This window comes from Falco biarmicus, chromosome 4, assembly GCF_023638135.1.
Source record: "Falco biarmicus isolate bFalBia1 chromosome 4, bFalBia1.pri, whole genome shotgun sequence".
NCBI lineage: Eukaryota > Metazoa > Chordata > Aves > Falconiformes > Falconidae > Falco > Falco biarmicus.
In genome coordinates, this window is record NC_079291.1 from 15,592,239 (window position 1) to 15,609,125 (window position 16,887).

The 16,887-nt window shown below is 45.2% G+C and overlaps 1 protein-coding gene across 7 annotated transcripts in view; it reads right to left on the reverse strand.

The window, feature by feature from the left end:
- KIAA1143 (KIAA1143 ortholog) overlaps positions 1 to 16,887 on the reverse strand; it is a 67,488-nt gene that overhangs the window by 25,692 nt on the left and 24,909 nt on the right. Inside the window, exon 4 of one of the 7 annotated variants that reach the window (XM_056335391.1) lies at positions 7,691 to 7,726. The exons of 5 other annotated variants lie outside the window; for them this stretch is intronic. In XM_056335391.1, the coding sequence (XP_056191366.1) occupies positions 7,706 to 7,726 (21 nt within the window). In that variant the 3' untranslated portion in view covers positions 7,691 to 7,705. Of the gene's footprint in view, positions 1 to 7,690; positions 7,727 to 9,840; positions 11,952 to 16,887 lie in introns of those variants that run through there. One more of the 7 variants, XM_056335389.1, reaches the window with a different exon arrangement.

The following is a 16,887-nucleotide window of genomic DNA, read 5'->3' on the forward strand; positions in this document are numbered from 1 at the left end:
ACAATGCCTAATTCTGCTAGTCTGCATTGGCATGGCTGATGAGCCCTTTAATTTTGATTCCCACTGCAATTTAACATTATGGTGGAAAATTTCGGTTTAAATAATTTTTACCCTTCTTCCCTCTGTTTTTTTGCATCTCTGCATCATCTCTGGGTAAAATTGTTTACACTGTAAAACCAGCCCTGCCTTTTTTTTATTATTTGAGCCTGGATCAGGTCACTGATACAGTCAAAAGCCCAGAGGCACAAGCAATCAGATCAGCTTTGCTGAAGGAGAAGCAGAGAGGCAGGGACAGAAGCCCTCACATCAGGATCGTCACTGAGAAGAAAGTAAGGGGAGCCACACACCAACAGAGTCTTCTAGAAGCACCAAATGCTGTTTCCACCAGGGAAAGTAGTGTTTTGGAATCTATGGCAGGGCAATGCAGGACATAGTTTCATCAGGGCACGTCCATTTGAATTTGTGCTGAGCTCAGGAGGCCCAGGTGAGTTTGCATAATTAACAACCTGACCTTGCAACCTGAATGCAAATGCAGTTCCCAGTGAAGTCAACAGGAGACTGCTGTGTGTGAAGAAACCAAGGCTTGTATGAGTTTCATATATGGCAGTGATGAATTCAGCCATAAAGCTACTCATATGGGGGCAGTATTTTATTTATTATTTTTTTTTAAGAACTTGTAAGGAATTCATAGTGGCAGCGAAGTACAGAAAGGCAGCGATGATTCCCCCAACAACACCTTGCTGCTGGTGCAAAAGCCCCCACATAAATTAAGCTTCGCAGAGCACTTATGCTGCCACAAGCCCCACTGATGACTTCGAAGAGGGCGACTGCTAAGGAGAAAAATAGTGAGGCGACGGCAAGATCCCCTTCCGGAGGCTGTGACAAACAATTTGAACCATGTGGAGACACATGAGCCCTACCTCAGATGTGCTAATGCTCTGGCTCCTGTCCAGGGAAGCCATCACACCATCGAGCCGAGCCTCCCCTCCCTCTTGCCCGGAAAGTTGTGTAGTGCCACTGCGCGCGCTGTCAGACAGATGCCCCTCGCCGCTCCAGCCCAGGGGAGCCCTGCACGGCACGGGGACGCATAGATGTGCACAATATGCTTCTGCCTGTCACTTGGCTGTGGCAGTGCTTTGAGTTGTGGTGGTTTTTTTCTGGATAAAAGGGGCTGCGTGAACATAAGTCCTGATTGCTACCCCGGGTTGCGTGCAAGCCCTCTGAGCGGGACTGATCTATCGCGGTGGGCAGTTCTCTGTCTGATGTGACCTGAAGTAATTAAAAGTGGCCCAGCAGGCTGGTGTCTCCCTCCCCCACCTCCCCTCTCGCTCTGTTTGCTGGCATTTACCCAAAACAACAGTGACTGATGGCTCCGAGAGGGCTGTCGCTGCTTTCCCTGCCATGATACGGCCATTGATCCGGCAGCATCTGCCAACTTATCAGCACTTACTTTAATGCCCTGCCTCAGGTTTGATGGGGGGGTGTGTGTGTGTGTCCCATCTTGTCCCCCCCAGTGATAATTGCTACAAAGAAGAACTCCTTTGTGAGCAGCCTGATGAGATCCAATTACCACCGTGTCAGTATTCAGCCTTGGGAATGCTGATGGCCACAGACTGACCTCAACAGAGGATGCTCAGCCCTCTGTCGGGGGGGAGGGCTGAGGGCAGAGTGGACGGGCATCATTGAGCTCCACCAGTGACTGCACCTCTGTCTCAGGTCCATCACTAGGAACCTGCCTCAATGTTAATTCACAGTACAACCCTAAATAAAGGAACCTGTTGTGTGTTTCTTCTTCTTTCTCCCCATCTCTCCCCACCTACAAGGCATGAGGAAGAACCACATCAACCACCAACGTGGAGTTATATTCTGGAACTGAAATAATTGCACTAAAAGTCTATTATCATTAGAGCCTGGATGTGGTCTTTTGGCAAAGCATGAATGAACTCTAAAGCATGAAGCATCTGCTGTAGCTTCAGAGATGTGAAGTGGGTGTGCCCTGGGTCAGCCCAGGGTGTGCAAGCCAGAGTAAGCAACTCTCTGTGAACTTCCCCAGCAGCAAAGCAATCTTCACACCACCATTGATACACTGCTTTTCATGCAGCAGGTTCATCAGAAATGAAGCCTTAGATCTGCAAGTTACATGAACAGTACGAAAAACTTGGCATGAATTGGCCTGGCTCCAAAGGACCCAATACAGCTCCATGGGAATCATTGCAGCTTCTGTGTACCAAGAGCACCTGGGGGATGCAGGAACCACAGACAACAGCAGTAGGGATGTCAGCCTGCTTTCAACAGCGTCCAAGAATACCGTTTTCCCTCTTTTCCCTGTTAAAGCATGATATAACTATAACTTCCCACAAATAATGAATATTTTACCATGGTTTTTCATTTAGTACTGGGCCAGACTAACCAGAAACCTCATAACGCTTTCTGCTTTCCTTTTTTTCTTCCTATTTTTTTTTTTCTCTTGGCTTCTATTGTCCCATGGAAGTGTGCACATACAAAGCAAAGTGATACCTCTTTCAGGTCATGTAGGTACATGGGTGACTGCTCCACCAGGCACCTCGCTGGACACTTGCACATCCTGGGATGCAACCTGCAGACTCGCTGACAGGCTAACCCTCTTCCATGTGGCAGCATGCCAGCCTGCCCAAACTGAGCTGGCACACTGCCACATACTCACCACTGGTAATTGCATCCATGAGCTCCTCTGCCCTAGGGAGAGGGAATTACTTTTACCTCTCACTAAACACCTAAAAAACTCTTCTGGTCCAGGTCTTTCATGGCTCACTTTCCACTCATCCATATGATCAGCCTATCATCTTCAGCTGAAAACATCTGACCTTTCTGACCACAGGCATTAAAGTATCATCAGCCCGATATTCAACCATCTTGAGAGCACCTTAAACATCCTGGGATTTGCAAGGAATATTGCAACACCAGTTTGTTGTCTTTAGGAAGCTCCTTTTTTTCAGCAGGGAGGAGGCTCGAGGTGCTCGGCACTGTCTCCTCTGCTGCTTTTGGCCCTCCCTCCCTGCCCCATGGTGCAGTACAGAGCAGAGGGAAGGAGGCAAGGACACATTTGGCTGCCATGCTTCAGCCTTGCTGGGGGTTTTCACTGAGCACCACGTGCAGCAGCACCAGATGCACCCGGGAGCCACATGTGGCCCATCAAATGCACGTTCGCCAGCCAGCACCGCAGCTCCTGTTGAAAGGAAGCCCCAGCCATGCCATTTTATCTCGGGCCTAAGAGCACCCCATGAAACCTGAAACTCACATTTCACCCAGAAGCAGCACTGCTGCTGCTGAGGCAGCGGAGGCAGGCTCAGGGCCAGGGGCTGTGGTGGCCCCGCAGGCACCCTGCTGGCCCCAGCCCAGCAGACCCGACTGTGGCTCACCGCCTGGGGCCAGCGAGCAGGCTGAGCACCAGGGAGCTGGAAAGGCAGACTGCTCTTCGAGGACGGCATGGAGGTTTTGTGCAGCAAGCAGGACTCCCAACCAGCACCACCCTATGATGAGCTTTTTGATGAAAATTTGAATTTTGAAACAAATATATAGAGGCATATAGACAAGATGCAGGAGACAAATGGATTTTCTTGCCCATTTTTGCTGCAAGATAACGAGACATGAAAAAGCCTTTCCTCTGCTTGTGGGTTAGGGTTTTTTTATCCAAATGTCAGGATGGTCCAACCCGCTGCCATGCCAGCAGGACTTTTGAACATCTAATAAACACTGTGCTGTCAGGTTCTTCAATCTTCAGTCCAAGCATTGACCAAAATTTGTCAAATCTTTATGACCGCTTACTCCTCACAGTGTGTTTTGGCTCTTAGACCCAGCTGACCCACATGCAGACAGCCACCAAAAGCGGTGGAAGGCCCTGCCCTTAGCCCAGTGTCTGTCTTGCCTCCCTTCTGCTAGCACGTGAGGCAGCGAGGTCAGCTGGAGCAGGGACCTAATCCACATGGACACTGCTCCTACCAAAAAAGTAGAGATGGTTTTCCATCCAGATCAGTCCTCTCCTCGGGTGGGCTGCACAGCCACCCTTATGCCGCTCTCAGCTGGCTGCCAAAGTGCACAGCCCCTCCCTCAGCTGTCGGGGCGAAGTACACCATAGCATCCGCACCAGTCTCAGTGTCACTCTCACAAAGGAAAACGCCACATGCCAGGAAATTAAATTAGAGCGAGCAGCTTGACAGCATCATTTCTTCCTCATCCCAAATGAATGTTGCTATAGAGGCACAGGGACAGGGACAGGGCAGCAAAATCTGCCACATGCCCAGACTGGAGAAGGGGAAGCAAGGACCTTTTATAGAAATCTAGGCCTACTAACCTAAATATTTCCTTTTTTAATTACCACCCTTTCAGAATCTAACCACTCAAGTGGTAAATGTGTGTGTTAGGATTACTTGTGTGATCCCTTTATTTAGGGAACACCAGTGTCCAAAGATGGTATCACTTTCACCTGTAGAAAATCCTGTTGCTGGGGCAGAGGCTGCATTTTTTATAAAGTTCCCAAAGACTATTTGGAGACATCCCCAGTCCGGTGAGATTACAAGGAAACACTTTGTTCAGAGCCGCAAGAAGAACTCTTGCTGCCTCCCAAAACAACAGGGTAATAATGAATAGCAAATGTGGGTCAGATGCTCAGCTAAGAAGAACGGGCATCACTTGTCAGTCCTCAGCAGAGCTCAGGTGGCTTACACCAGCAAAGAACCAGGGTTTCTCTCTCTACCTGAGGATATCTATAGAGGATTCCTTATTTGCTGGGGTGGCATGAAGTTGTTATTGCCACGAATTTGGGATGCCTGCTCCACTCATGACTAACGAGGCCACAAGTGAGTCATATTAGTAACCCTGGCATGACTGACACTTGGATTTTTACTGTGCCACACCACTGCCTCTTGTTTATGCCAAAGGATTTACAGGCACAAACCCTAACTCTGAGACTTTAATAAAGTCTGCTTTCTTAATCCCTCTCCCTATACTGCTAATTTGCCCTAGCAGAGACCTAGGAGGGAAAAGAAATACAAATGGTGCATTTTAAAATGTCTAAGCAACTCCCTAAAACAGCAGTTCTGTCAGTCAGTGTCATAACTTTAAAATCTTGTTTTTCCAATCTGCCACGGTTGGAAACACTTGCTGTATTCCTCTGGAAAGGAGGATATCTCAGCCATCCGGTAACAGAAAGCCTTCCTTTCAAGCACTCATAATGATATATATTGATATTTGCTTCTTACAGCTGTCACTGTTTGGGGAACTAAATATTGTAAATACAGCAAAACCAGCCAGCAGACTAATTGATTGATTGGATGGTTGATTTTTGAGTGGAAACTGGATTTTGTATTTGAAAAGGAAATTTTTGCTGTTGGTCAATGTGGAGAAGCTTAAAGGAAATTGGATAAGGTATGAAATCTCAGATATATGTTCTCATTTACAAATAGATAAATTTCTTCTAATTTGAGTTGAGACTTCCAGCTACGTAATCCCAGGGGAATTCACAGCCTAGAAGTTGTTGTCGAGGAAAATTCTGCGTAAGCTACCAAGGCCAAAGACTGAAGTGATCAAAGATGAAAGTTAGATTAAGTGCAATTTAGCACCCGCTTTGGCAGCTTACCACATGGGTATATGATCACCTCATAGGGTATAAATATATGCATGTATGTGTATTAAACAACAGATATAAATCTGAGAACAAATTCACTTTACTATTTCAAAGCTTGGCTCTACAGGAAAATTACACTGCTATAAACCAAAGTGTGAATCTAAACTCATGCAACTACTTGGGCACCGTCCTCTGTGAATATCCTTACTCTGGAGCTGCCCGTGTACTGCGGTGCAAGCAGATGGTTAAGATTTTCCACCGCAGTCAGTTTCTAACTCTCTACCTCAGCTGTAAAAGACAGCTTAAGTGATCTAAACCACAGACACAAAACATCTATTTATTTACACTGGCTGCTTCATTTCCACCACTACATGGAGTTAGTTAAGGCTGAATTGAAAAAGGAACCACTGGTATCTATGGAGATAGTTCAATAAATATATATTGCACCCACAGCCACAAACAAACTTGTTTTCACTCGGGAGATGAATGTGCCCAGGCGAGTGGGTCTAAGAACAGTCTTGACATTTTCATTATGTTGAATAAAGGGAGAAGCTCAAGAGAGAGGTCAAAAAGCCTGGGGAGGTGGAAGCCATATAAAAGCTGCTTCCAACTGTGTGTAAAATGGTTAGTGACTCCAGTGTCCTAAGTTGGACACCAAGTTGGCAGTGTAGGCGCTTCTGCATGCCAGTTTCTCATGGGGCAAAGGACAGCTTTCCTTGAATTGCCAAGCCTGCTCCAGTGATCAGGTATTACTGAAGAGGTGACAGGCACTGGGACTGGCAGGGCTGGTTTGTTTTCAAGGTATTAGAGGTATTATATTCAGTTCCCAGTTAGTGACAACTGCTTGGACTTAGATCCTCATGAGGCTCTTACTCTTGTATATTATTTACAGCGTACTTCTTTTCCAGGGGCAAATGTCTAAAGATTTTGTAGTTGGCTTTTTTTTTGTACAGAAACAGCTCTAGCATATAGAATAATCTCAGTGAAGTGGATGGAAATGGAGGCAGGAAGGGTCGGAAGAGCAGCTAGGAAAATATCAAATTTAGCTAATAATAAAACAAAGTGTCCAGACGATTTCTTTTCTTTCTTTCACTGGTGACTTTTGCCAACAGTTAAATATCAAAAAGGAGACAGACCAAAACCTGTGACATGAACAGTTCCTCCCTGCTCCTCTACTAAACTTCAGGGAAGTTCAGCTCCAAACTTATTTAGCTTTCTCCTGTTTGATATTAAATGAAAAATCCTAGCATTCACCAATGATTACATTCCTCAGCAAATCCATCTGCTGCTGTGCTGTTTCCATGGAAGTTGAGCTCATCAACTTTCTCACTAGTTTGATGCCCATGCATGAGTTCAGCCAACTTGAAGGCATACCTGAGAAACCATAAGGCCCCTTTCTTTTGTAGCTTGATACCTGCACCCTACACAGCTCACTGCAAGGCTGAATCCCAAATCAGTAACTTCAGCTAGAGAAGAACAGCTGTGCCAAGGCAGAAAGAGTTTAGCTAAGGAACCTGTCCTTCATTAACATGCAAGCCCATCATGAATTTAGGAACGAAATTCTAAATCTGTACACTTCCCACCCACTCTCATTACCAAGAAAGGACAAAAGTCTCAAGATGCCAAAAAACTGATGTGGGCCGTCCCTCCCCAGGTTTGTTTATTGGGTGTTTTGGGGAATGGTCAGCCTGCTGTCCTGTACCCCCACGCTGCTCCACTAAGACCCCTCTGGAGCTCGCTTCCTCCTCAATTTTGTCAGCATAATTGCACATGAAAGGGCTCTCTAACCCAACTGTTGAAGTTATGAGAGCTACAAAAATAAATGCAGTGCTGGAAGTGTTGAGGCTGACCCAGATTACGGTGACAGAACTGGGTTAGGGAGCACCTCCAACCTGCAGTTATGCTGGCAGATACAAAGTGGGAATAATGTTTAGCAGCATGGAAAAGGGCAGCTGGGGCACGGGGTGCTCTGAAACTGGGTTCAGCTGAGGCCAGAGGAGCGCATTAACCCTTGCTTTAAACAGCACCTGCTGTGGAGGGAGCATCCCATTTCTTTGCTCTGTGATGAACTCTCCCCTATGGTACGAGCATTCAGGAGGCTTTTCAGTGATGACGGCAGCGAAGCTAAAAGAAGCAATGAAGAGAAAAAGGGACAGGGTGAGAAGCTGGTCAGAGGTGAAGGTTGTCCTTGCTTTAGGGTCTAGTCAAAAGACTCTAAATTACATACATGTAAAAGAAAAGCCCTCTTCTTTTTCCAAAACTTTAGAAGGGGATGGGTTTTTTTTCAAACCAACAGAAGCTCCAGGCTAGAGATGAACTCTGCCATCTCAGCGAACACCTCTGAACTGAAGTCCATCCCTCACTCAACGTTAGTGTTTCCCCCTCTCCTAGCACTTGCTACAGCAGCCACTTGAGTCAGTGAATGCCAGACCCTTCCGCGTCTCTGCAACCTGACTCTGGTCACATGTTAGAAAAGATTGTTGCAGATAGGAACAGTTACTACAGAGAAAATAAGGTTCCAGTTTCTTGGAAACCTTCTGTGGCAGGTTGTTAACCAAATGGTATTAGAAGTAAACATTTTTTCACAGAATGGAGAAATGGGCAAAGCCTCTGCACTTCTCACTTGGGTGAAGCTGGGTGAAGACCAGGAAAACGGGGAGTGGAAAGTAATGAGCCATCCACCAAGGTAAAACGGTATGTCTTTTTAGAGAGAGGCCATATGTCAGATCCATCCCAGAAGGTGAAGCTTAGTAGGAGAGGAAGACATGACATGCAAGAAGAGGCGGAAAGGCTAGCTCTGTTTTTCAAGACTACCTGGTGCTTTCCTGGCAAGGTGCCTCTGGTGAGAGAAGTGTCTTGCTCAGACATCTCCATTCCAGGGAAGTCACCACAAGCAGGCTATGTGGCCAGAAAAAGTCTTCCTCAGCACTGGAATAGTATTAAGACATGATATCAAGGGGAAGCTATTTGCATTTGGTAAACAAGTTGTATGACCTCTCTGTTGTTCCTCATGAATAACATCTATATACGGTGATACAAAGCACTCCTTTAATAGAAATGTGAGACCACTTTGAGGGTGTTGGTTTTGCAGTAACCCCTGGAGAGACTGGGCTCTGGGTCATATCGCAACAGGGCCACTACCCTGTGACTGATTAAAAGCACCTCTTATTCCTAGCAGCACTCCCTCACATCTGAACTTTACGATTCAGGTAATGAGACCAAGGTGATCAGAGATATTACCAGACATCATGTCTAGCTGGAAAATGGGAAGCCGAGTGCAAACGTAAACACCTCCCTTAAGTAAGTTTTGTCTGTGAGCTTAGTGAAAGGACTGAAGTGCAAGGGAAAGAGAGTCATTCTCATTTCCAGTAATATTTTATTGATTTACTTCACATAATGCAGTTCAATAACTCATCCCCCAAACAGATGAAACTTCAGCTCCATATAAATAGGTATTAATCTCAAATAAATTACTGACGAGTCTTAATTAAGCAGTAAGATGGAACTGCCCATACAGTCGGACTGATTAATGGCACACCTTGGACGTGCACTGAGGCATAGGGAGGCGCAGGGCAAAATAAAGTGCTTCCAGTCCACCCATGGCATGAAATTAATCAGCAGAACGGCAACTCTAAACCCACCCTCAGGGTATTGGCACAGTCAAGAGCTTGACTGTTGCTCCAGCCATGACCATGCAACTTCCAACTGTTCGTTTAAAAGAAAATATTGCAGAAAACAAGTCCCTCAGATTCTTCCAAAGCAGCAGGCCATGTGATTGCATCGCTGTATGCATCTTTCTTATGAATCCAAATAAAACATGCCAGTAAGAGCAGCAGAAGCATGGGAGGTGCATAATGCAAGAAACTCACCAAGTAGAGCGACGCCTTTGCAAGTCCCTGGAATACGCCGTGTTCTTCAGTGCAAGCCGAAAACAATTCTGCACATTTCAGAGGGCATCGTTCTGATTTTGTTTATGGCGCTGTAAATTAGGAGGGACTCCATGGAGGTCAAGAGAACTAAAGGAGTGTGAAATTGATGCAAGGGAGAGAAGAGGGGGAAAAAAACTCCGTATGTTTCTCTCCTTGCACACTAGCATCAGAGCCTGCTTCCTGGTTTATCAAAGCATGCTATAGCCCTTTCTATTTCCTGCTAGAAAAGTAGACTATTAGCATACAGCTGCATCTTTTAGGAGAGCAACACAGAGACAACTGGAGTTTTGGTGGAGTGTTTTTCTGTTGGGGTTTTTCTGTGGGTTTTTTTTTTTCCCACACAGGCAATATAAAACACACAGAAGAAGGAGACACAACAAAGCAGGTTCTCAGCTACTGTAATTCAGTGCAGCTTCATTGTAGTCAGTGGAATTATACTGATTTACAGTAGATGGTTAATTTACATCAGTCTCCCCCATTCCTCTCTCCCCCTGGGTCCAGAGAGGTTGAAAGCAAGCACTGAAGAGAAAACAATGTGTAAGGCCAAAGAAATTCAAGTGGCAGAGAACCTTGCAGAATGAGAATGCACCAATATTTAACAATGCAAAGGCTGTGTGCCAGAGAGGGAAAAGGGGGACAGAGGACATTCCCAGGAAACTAGGAAAAGTTTCCAGTGGAAAAGGCATTGCAGCTGAACGGTCCTGAATTGCTGGCATCACCTCTGAGCCTCTTCTGAGAAGAGGGAAAAGTACCTTTAAGTGAGTAAATGAGGGACTCCCACCATACTCTACACACTGAGATTAGGGATTCATAATTATGGGACCTCACTGGATTACACATTCCCATTCACTCCTACTCAGGATCTTTCTAGTCTCCTGTATCCTGGGGCTCTGCATGCCTCCATCGCTACTGTTCTCCCTCTGCCTCACTGGGATCCCTCAAGACCACAAGACCTGCCTGGCATCTCCTTTTGGTTTTTTTCTCCTTTCCTCCTATGTCCCTTCATCACTGATTTTGTGAGCTTTGCTTTCATTAAGGTGGGAGGTAGGTGAAGAAATAAGCCATTGGCCATTGATTATTAGCACTAAGGGCTTCAGCCACAAGGATAACTGTTGTTGCTGATTAAAATACTGACTGTGGCTAACAAATCACTTTCTAGCTTAATAGTACTCTTCCTGCATGCTCTATTCATCCTTCCAATCCAAATGGAAAAGTCCAGAGCAAGCTAGAAGCTTTGACAGCGAAAATCAGACCTTTTACAGGACTGTCACAAACAAAGCATTTGTCTGGAACAATTTCTCTGAATCAAATTAATATGGTAGGTTGTTACCTGGGGCAGCAGAAGACCAACCAGGTCAGTTCTTCTATCATGGCCTGCTACAATACAATGTGCAATAAGCTCTGGCTGAGGTGAAGCAGGCAGGCAGAAGTCAGCAACCTCTTCAGCCACCTCCACTGAATCCAACTGACAGCGTGAGTCAGCTGGTCTTGAACACGTCAGGATGCCCTGCTAATTTTCCTCCAGACTTCAGCACTTGGCATTTTTCATCCAAACACCAGAATAACAGGCTGCATATTAGAACTCTTTTTACTTTCACGATTCACTCTGCACTTCAGCTGCCCTCTGTGCACACATGTACAGACACACACACACACACACACACATCTGAGCTACTGGCAGCCCAGCTATATCCATCCCAGCAAAGCCCTCTAGGGCAGATGTAAGTAATGCCAACCAAAAGTGTTTTGGGTAGTGCACCTTTTAGTCTGGTTCACTGATGTAAATGAACTCTGGAAGGGAAGAAAAAATGTTTGTTTTTATGCTTGATGTTGGTTTAACTGCAGCTGCCATAAAAATATAGCTGGAAATGTCACAGCAGAATCACACCCTGACTGACAATGAAATACCAGCCAACGTTTCTAGCATAAATCTTGCATAAAGAAAGTACCAAGGTTTAATTTCTAGGGCAAAGGGAAGTGGGCAGACCCAACAGACAAGAACTTACAAGAAAAGAAAGAAGAAAGACACTTTAGGAGAAAACAATTCTATTATTAACTAGATATTAATTCATATACATTAGCAGATAGTGCTGCATCCCATTAGCAGTCACTCTTAAAACAGTAAGAATTTTTCTGTCTAAGGCCTCTGGATAAAGCTGCCAATTGTTGAATGCAAAAAGCTCCAATGAAAATATTTAGTTTTGGCAGAGACAAGGCCACCTACGAGGCTTTCCATTTCCCTTTTTTCTCCTCCTTCTCCCTCTCCCAACCCCCTTGCAGCCATTAATTTACTAGCAGCAGCTGTGATTGTCTGAGATATGCAGAGAAGCGTAAGACCATCCTGTGCCTCATGCCAATGCTGTTAGTTCAGGAATATTACAGGATTATTTTTTAAGATGTTCCTCCTGTTGTATGCAAGGCTGGAATTGAAAAAAAGGAATTTAAGAGGATTTGCATGCAGTGTGTTTGTTATTCATTTTGTTGTTGCCACAGCATGTGGGATTTGTGTGCATTTAAGATATCAACTTAACTATGTTCCCTTCACTTCATTACTTGTGTTTGCCAGCTGATGGGATGCCAAGGTGAAGTAACTGAATCAAAGAAGATTTAACGTAAATACCATTTATAATATGGGGCAAACAATGTCATACTAGCGAGGTGGCTAGAGAAGGGGGAGAGGAGGGGAGGAAAAGGGGTATCATGTGCTGTTTGAATAGAGGGTGCGTCTCCAAAAGACTAATGAGAGGAGAAACCAGCTGTCCTGACAAAAATCATCTCAAATGCTGCCAGAGGCTTCTGTTGTCATCAGTCCCTTCTTTCAAATGTCTTTTACTGTGTTCTGAAAGGCATTCCAATCATTAGTTATCCTTAGGAAGAGAACTACAAATAACTACTGCATTGTGCCGTAGATTGGTTTTCTCCCATTTACACTGTTTCTTTACCAGATAGGCCTTATCAGATTTTGCCTTTCATCTTCTCACTCTCAGATTTTTTCTTTACAGGTACCAAGAAGGTAAAGACTAAAAAGTAGATGCTTGGTGTATAAGCACTGGCTACATACTCTGTGCCCTACCTTCTTTTTTTTGAGAGCCCTATACAGTTAGGTGATGTGTTATTCACACGGTAGAGCTTTGCCAAGGGGCAAGTATGTGACATTACCCGTACTGTTTTCTAGTTGGGAAGATAAAATCTGCTGTCACACATCTATCTAAAATTTCACGTCTTGAGGAGAGGGACAGTAATCAGTAGTAAATGTTTTAGAGAAAGGAATGAGACATCCTGTTCTTGAAAATAATGAAATAACTTGGACCTTGAAGAACAGATTTCTATCAGGAATTCCCACTACCTGCACTTCAGGCACTTCAAGGCTAGGGTCACTTATTTTCACTCTTTTAAACAACCAAACAGTATTTTGTCTAGGGGATACACTCCTGTGGAGAATTTAGAAAAAATATCTCTTTATACCTACCTTTCTCCTCCATCCAGATTTTGGAAATGAGAATATTTATTAACAGTGGGAAATTGGAAAAGATATGGCCCAGTGAAGGGGAAAAGTCATTGTTACTCATTGCAGAAACCTTTTTCTAACAACAGCTTCAAAACTCATGAACCTGCCAAGGCAGCCTTCGTTGGAAAGGAACCAGGGCTGCTGGGATCAGATAAATGTCACGTGAAGTGGCTGAGTTACCATGCAAAAGCCTGATTTCAAAATGGCTCACTCGGTGTCCTCTGAGCCTGGCTGCTTTCTGATGAGCTGCCCATAAATATGTGTTTACGCTTTAAATGGCATCAGGAAATCAAGATAGGGGGGTAGCATGGAGGCTGAGCAAGGAGGAGATGGATGCAGCCCTCCCAAGTGCTCAGCCGGTGTCTCAACCACAAGGGATACCCCGTCCCCAAGACCCCTTTGAGCAGCACATGCCACCTGATAGCCCCAGCTGTCACCGTGCCAGCATGCCACCCGGCTGTGCCCAGACTGCATCTGTGCCCCTAGCACGTGCCAGCCTACCTGCCTCTCTGCTGGCAAGAGTAACGACGGCAGGGAAAACGGGGGCAGCGGGGCTTTGGCACATATTAGGAATCAAACCACACAACCAGGATCCCTGGAATGTTTGTATGTTGGTTGCTAGCAAATGTTTGAGCCCCAGCAGTAACACAGGCACAGCTGCTGTCGCCCACACTACTCAGAGTAATGTAGGACGTGACACAATCACACCTTTGCTCTTCTCTGAGGCTTTTGCTCATCACTTTTGAGTCACACCCCAGGGGCATCAGGCAAGATGTTAGGAGACCTGACAGTACATGGCTTGAGACAGGTCATTCCACTTCTGTGCCTCTGTTTCTCAAGGTTTTACAGCCCTAATAATTATTCCTACGTTATCATCGAATCTTTTTGTTCTTCTGTTTACAGTACATCTTACAAGGATGCTGTGTACTGCTCTCATGTAGTTTTACTTTTTTACCCTCCGTTGTTTACAAAACCCCACTTAAAAGGCTGAAAATAAAATTTCTTTATTGATTTCTTTTCTTTTTCCATTTGGCAAACATCGATTTTTTTTCCTTGTGTTTTTAATGGGGCTTGAAATTAACATGAATCTGTTTGTTCAGATCCCTGTTTGAATTAGTGCAGTTTTAGTAATAAAGTTAGGTAGCTGTTACCTTGGAAACAGAGCTCTGTTTTAGCAAACACTTTAACAAACATTAGGGCCTACAGAAACAGAAGTAGTAAAACAGGATTCCTCAATAAGAGATTGGTGGATGTTGGCATCAGCCAGTACCTTCAGCCCAGAACACGCTGCCTGCCTGATGGCGATCGCATAAAAAGTGTGTTAATTCAGGGGCTTTGGCTCTTTCACAACGTTGAGTTTTTGCAAGTGCTTCTTTTCCCTTTTCATCGAGCAGTGCCATGTTGTCAGTCAGCATTAAGGACTCGCTGCTTTTCACTATCCCTTAATTGTCAAGCTAACCTGAACTGCTTGGCTTAGCTGTGTGATCCTGTAAAGGTGCAGGTGTACTGTGTGTACCTCTGAATCCACAGTAGTATAACATCCAAGGTACTAGGCAAGATTGTTACGGCAGGATGGCCACAGGGAGCTGACAATTACTTGCAGGGATATACTATGCTGCTACAAATACGCTGGTTTGAACAGTAGCCCACATACTCAGTGATGTATTAGGCCTTATCTTCTGCAGAAGTGCAGGAGAGAGCCTCAAGACAAAAACACTGAAATGTATGTGACAGTTCAGAGAGTGGTGGTACAAACACAGAGACACAATATGCCCCACAGCTGAAATTGGAAAGCAATTGTCCAGATACAGCAGCTTCACTGGACAGAATGAGACAGAACAGACTGAGTCAGCTGTGTTAAGCTTTATCATCTGAAAATTGCTATTTACACCGGTTAGGTAAGGTTCATTTTCCTCTGTTTCTTTCCAGTAACATCCACTTAGTGCACCAGGGTAGGACCACTCCCCTCCCCTTTCTACCCACCCCCCACCCCCCCACCCCCCCGAAAGAGGAAGTGTTTAACAAAGACCAAAAAAACCTCTGGAACAGCAGAATTGTTTCAACACCTCCTTGAAAAGCACAATTTGTGTACGCTCAACTTTCTTTGACCATGAGGCTAAAGGTGTCTCAGCAGCGCTTGCTCAGATTCCAATTAAAAATAAATAAAAATAAAATGCTGAAGGAGAGATGACATGCTGTTCTGCTGAGGTCTGTTGTTTTTTGATTGTTTCTGGCTTCCAATATCACCTTCAAAAATCAAAACTTGTAGCTGTGTGAAATGCCAACTGGCTGGTTACTTGTTTAGCTATGTGTATCTTTTGTGGACGGGCAGCAGAACAATGAAGAAGGAAGGATAATGCTTAGCGTAACCTCAGCATTAACGCATACAGCATAACAGATGAGTAGCCACTGCATTTGAAGAGCAGTTCATGAAGCAAAGTAGAAATGATGTGTGCGCAGGATATAATTACAGCAGTAATGTAATAACATTCCATGTTAGATTATTAGGGGTCTATTCTGCCCTTGACATGCCTACATAACTCCCATTAATGTTAATTGAGGTTATGCACGTGAATCAGCAGCTGAGCAAATCACTAAATTAATTACATGTAAAGTACCTGTTCCATTTTTTTAAAATCCACCGATACATTTGGTCAGTGCAAATGCTTATAGTCCAGGAATGAACTACGACAGGGTGGAGGAGAAAGGATGTGGAAAAGACTGCGCAGATTTAAAAACCCCATTAAACAAAATTAAGTTTTGACAAATAGGCAAGGGATAGTGGGACTATTAATTCCTGGACAGGGCTGCCTGTACCTTCCTCAGAAACCCCGGGGCTCTGTTTGAATAAGCTAGGAGAGACTCTTGCTTTTCTGTAGCACCTCCTGCAGAGGAGGTTATCTGGAGCTTTCATAAACAAAGGTGTTAAATACTGGCTCTGCAGGCAAAGGTGGCACCTATTGTGAGTGCGGCCATAAGAGCAACGACAGGCTTGGATAAGGCACACAGCTACTATTATTTTTCTGCTTGGCAATTGCAACCCCCATTTTCTGTCCAGGAACGCTTTGATCAAGCAGATGCGATGACAAGGACCAGTGTGATGACAAAGTCTTTGCATATGGTGGGAGAAGTTTGGGCTTCAAATTCAAAGCGTGTGTTTCACTGAAGGGTCTCATTCTGCAAACACTTATCCTGCAGTCTGAAGGGTGGAGATTGTCGTGCAAGAAACTGAATCAACCTTTTCTAACTCTTTGTTTCATTTTTTAGTTCGGGCACCAGGAGCTCTTAAGCTCTCAGTGCTCCTGAGCTGCTACAACAGGGTGCAAAGAACAGAGGGTACTTCCTTGAGAAAGGAAGGGGGCAGTGCGTACCCTCCATCACCTGCACCTCTAACGTTGCCTCCTTCTGATGCTATAATTAGAGCAGAGCTGGGTTGTCAGCCCTTTCCACAGCAGGAACCCCCTGGAATCCCCTTCTCAGCTGGGCAGGATCTGGAAGGGATTCCCCCACCCATTTAGCAACCTGAGAAGGCCCGGATGGCCATAAAACCCTGGCACCTGTTTGTGATCCCCCACTGGGAGGGGGGGACAACCGCCCCACGTTCAGACTTCCTGAAATAGAGCAATATCCGTGATATGACCAACAGAGCCTGAGCTTTTAAACCTCTATTTTGCATGGAGTAAACAGCCTCTCTGGTTTCATCTGGACCTCTCTGAACGAGCAGCTTCTGGAGTGGCTTCAGTTACAGTGAGCTCCGCTGCCCCCACAGATAGCTCGTGGCCGGACTCCCCATGTGTGTCTGGTGGCACCGGAGCATGTTGGATGTGCTTAGCCACGTAAAGAGGCCT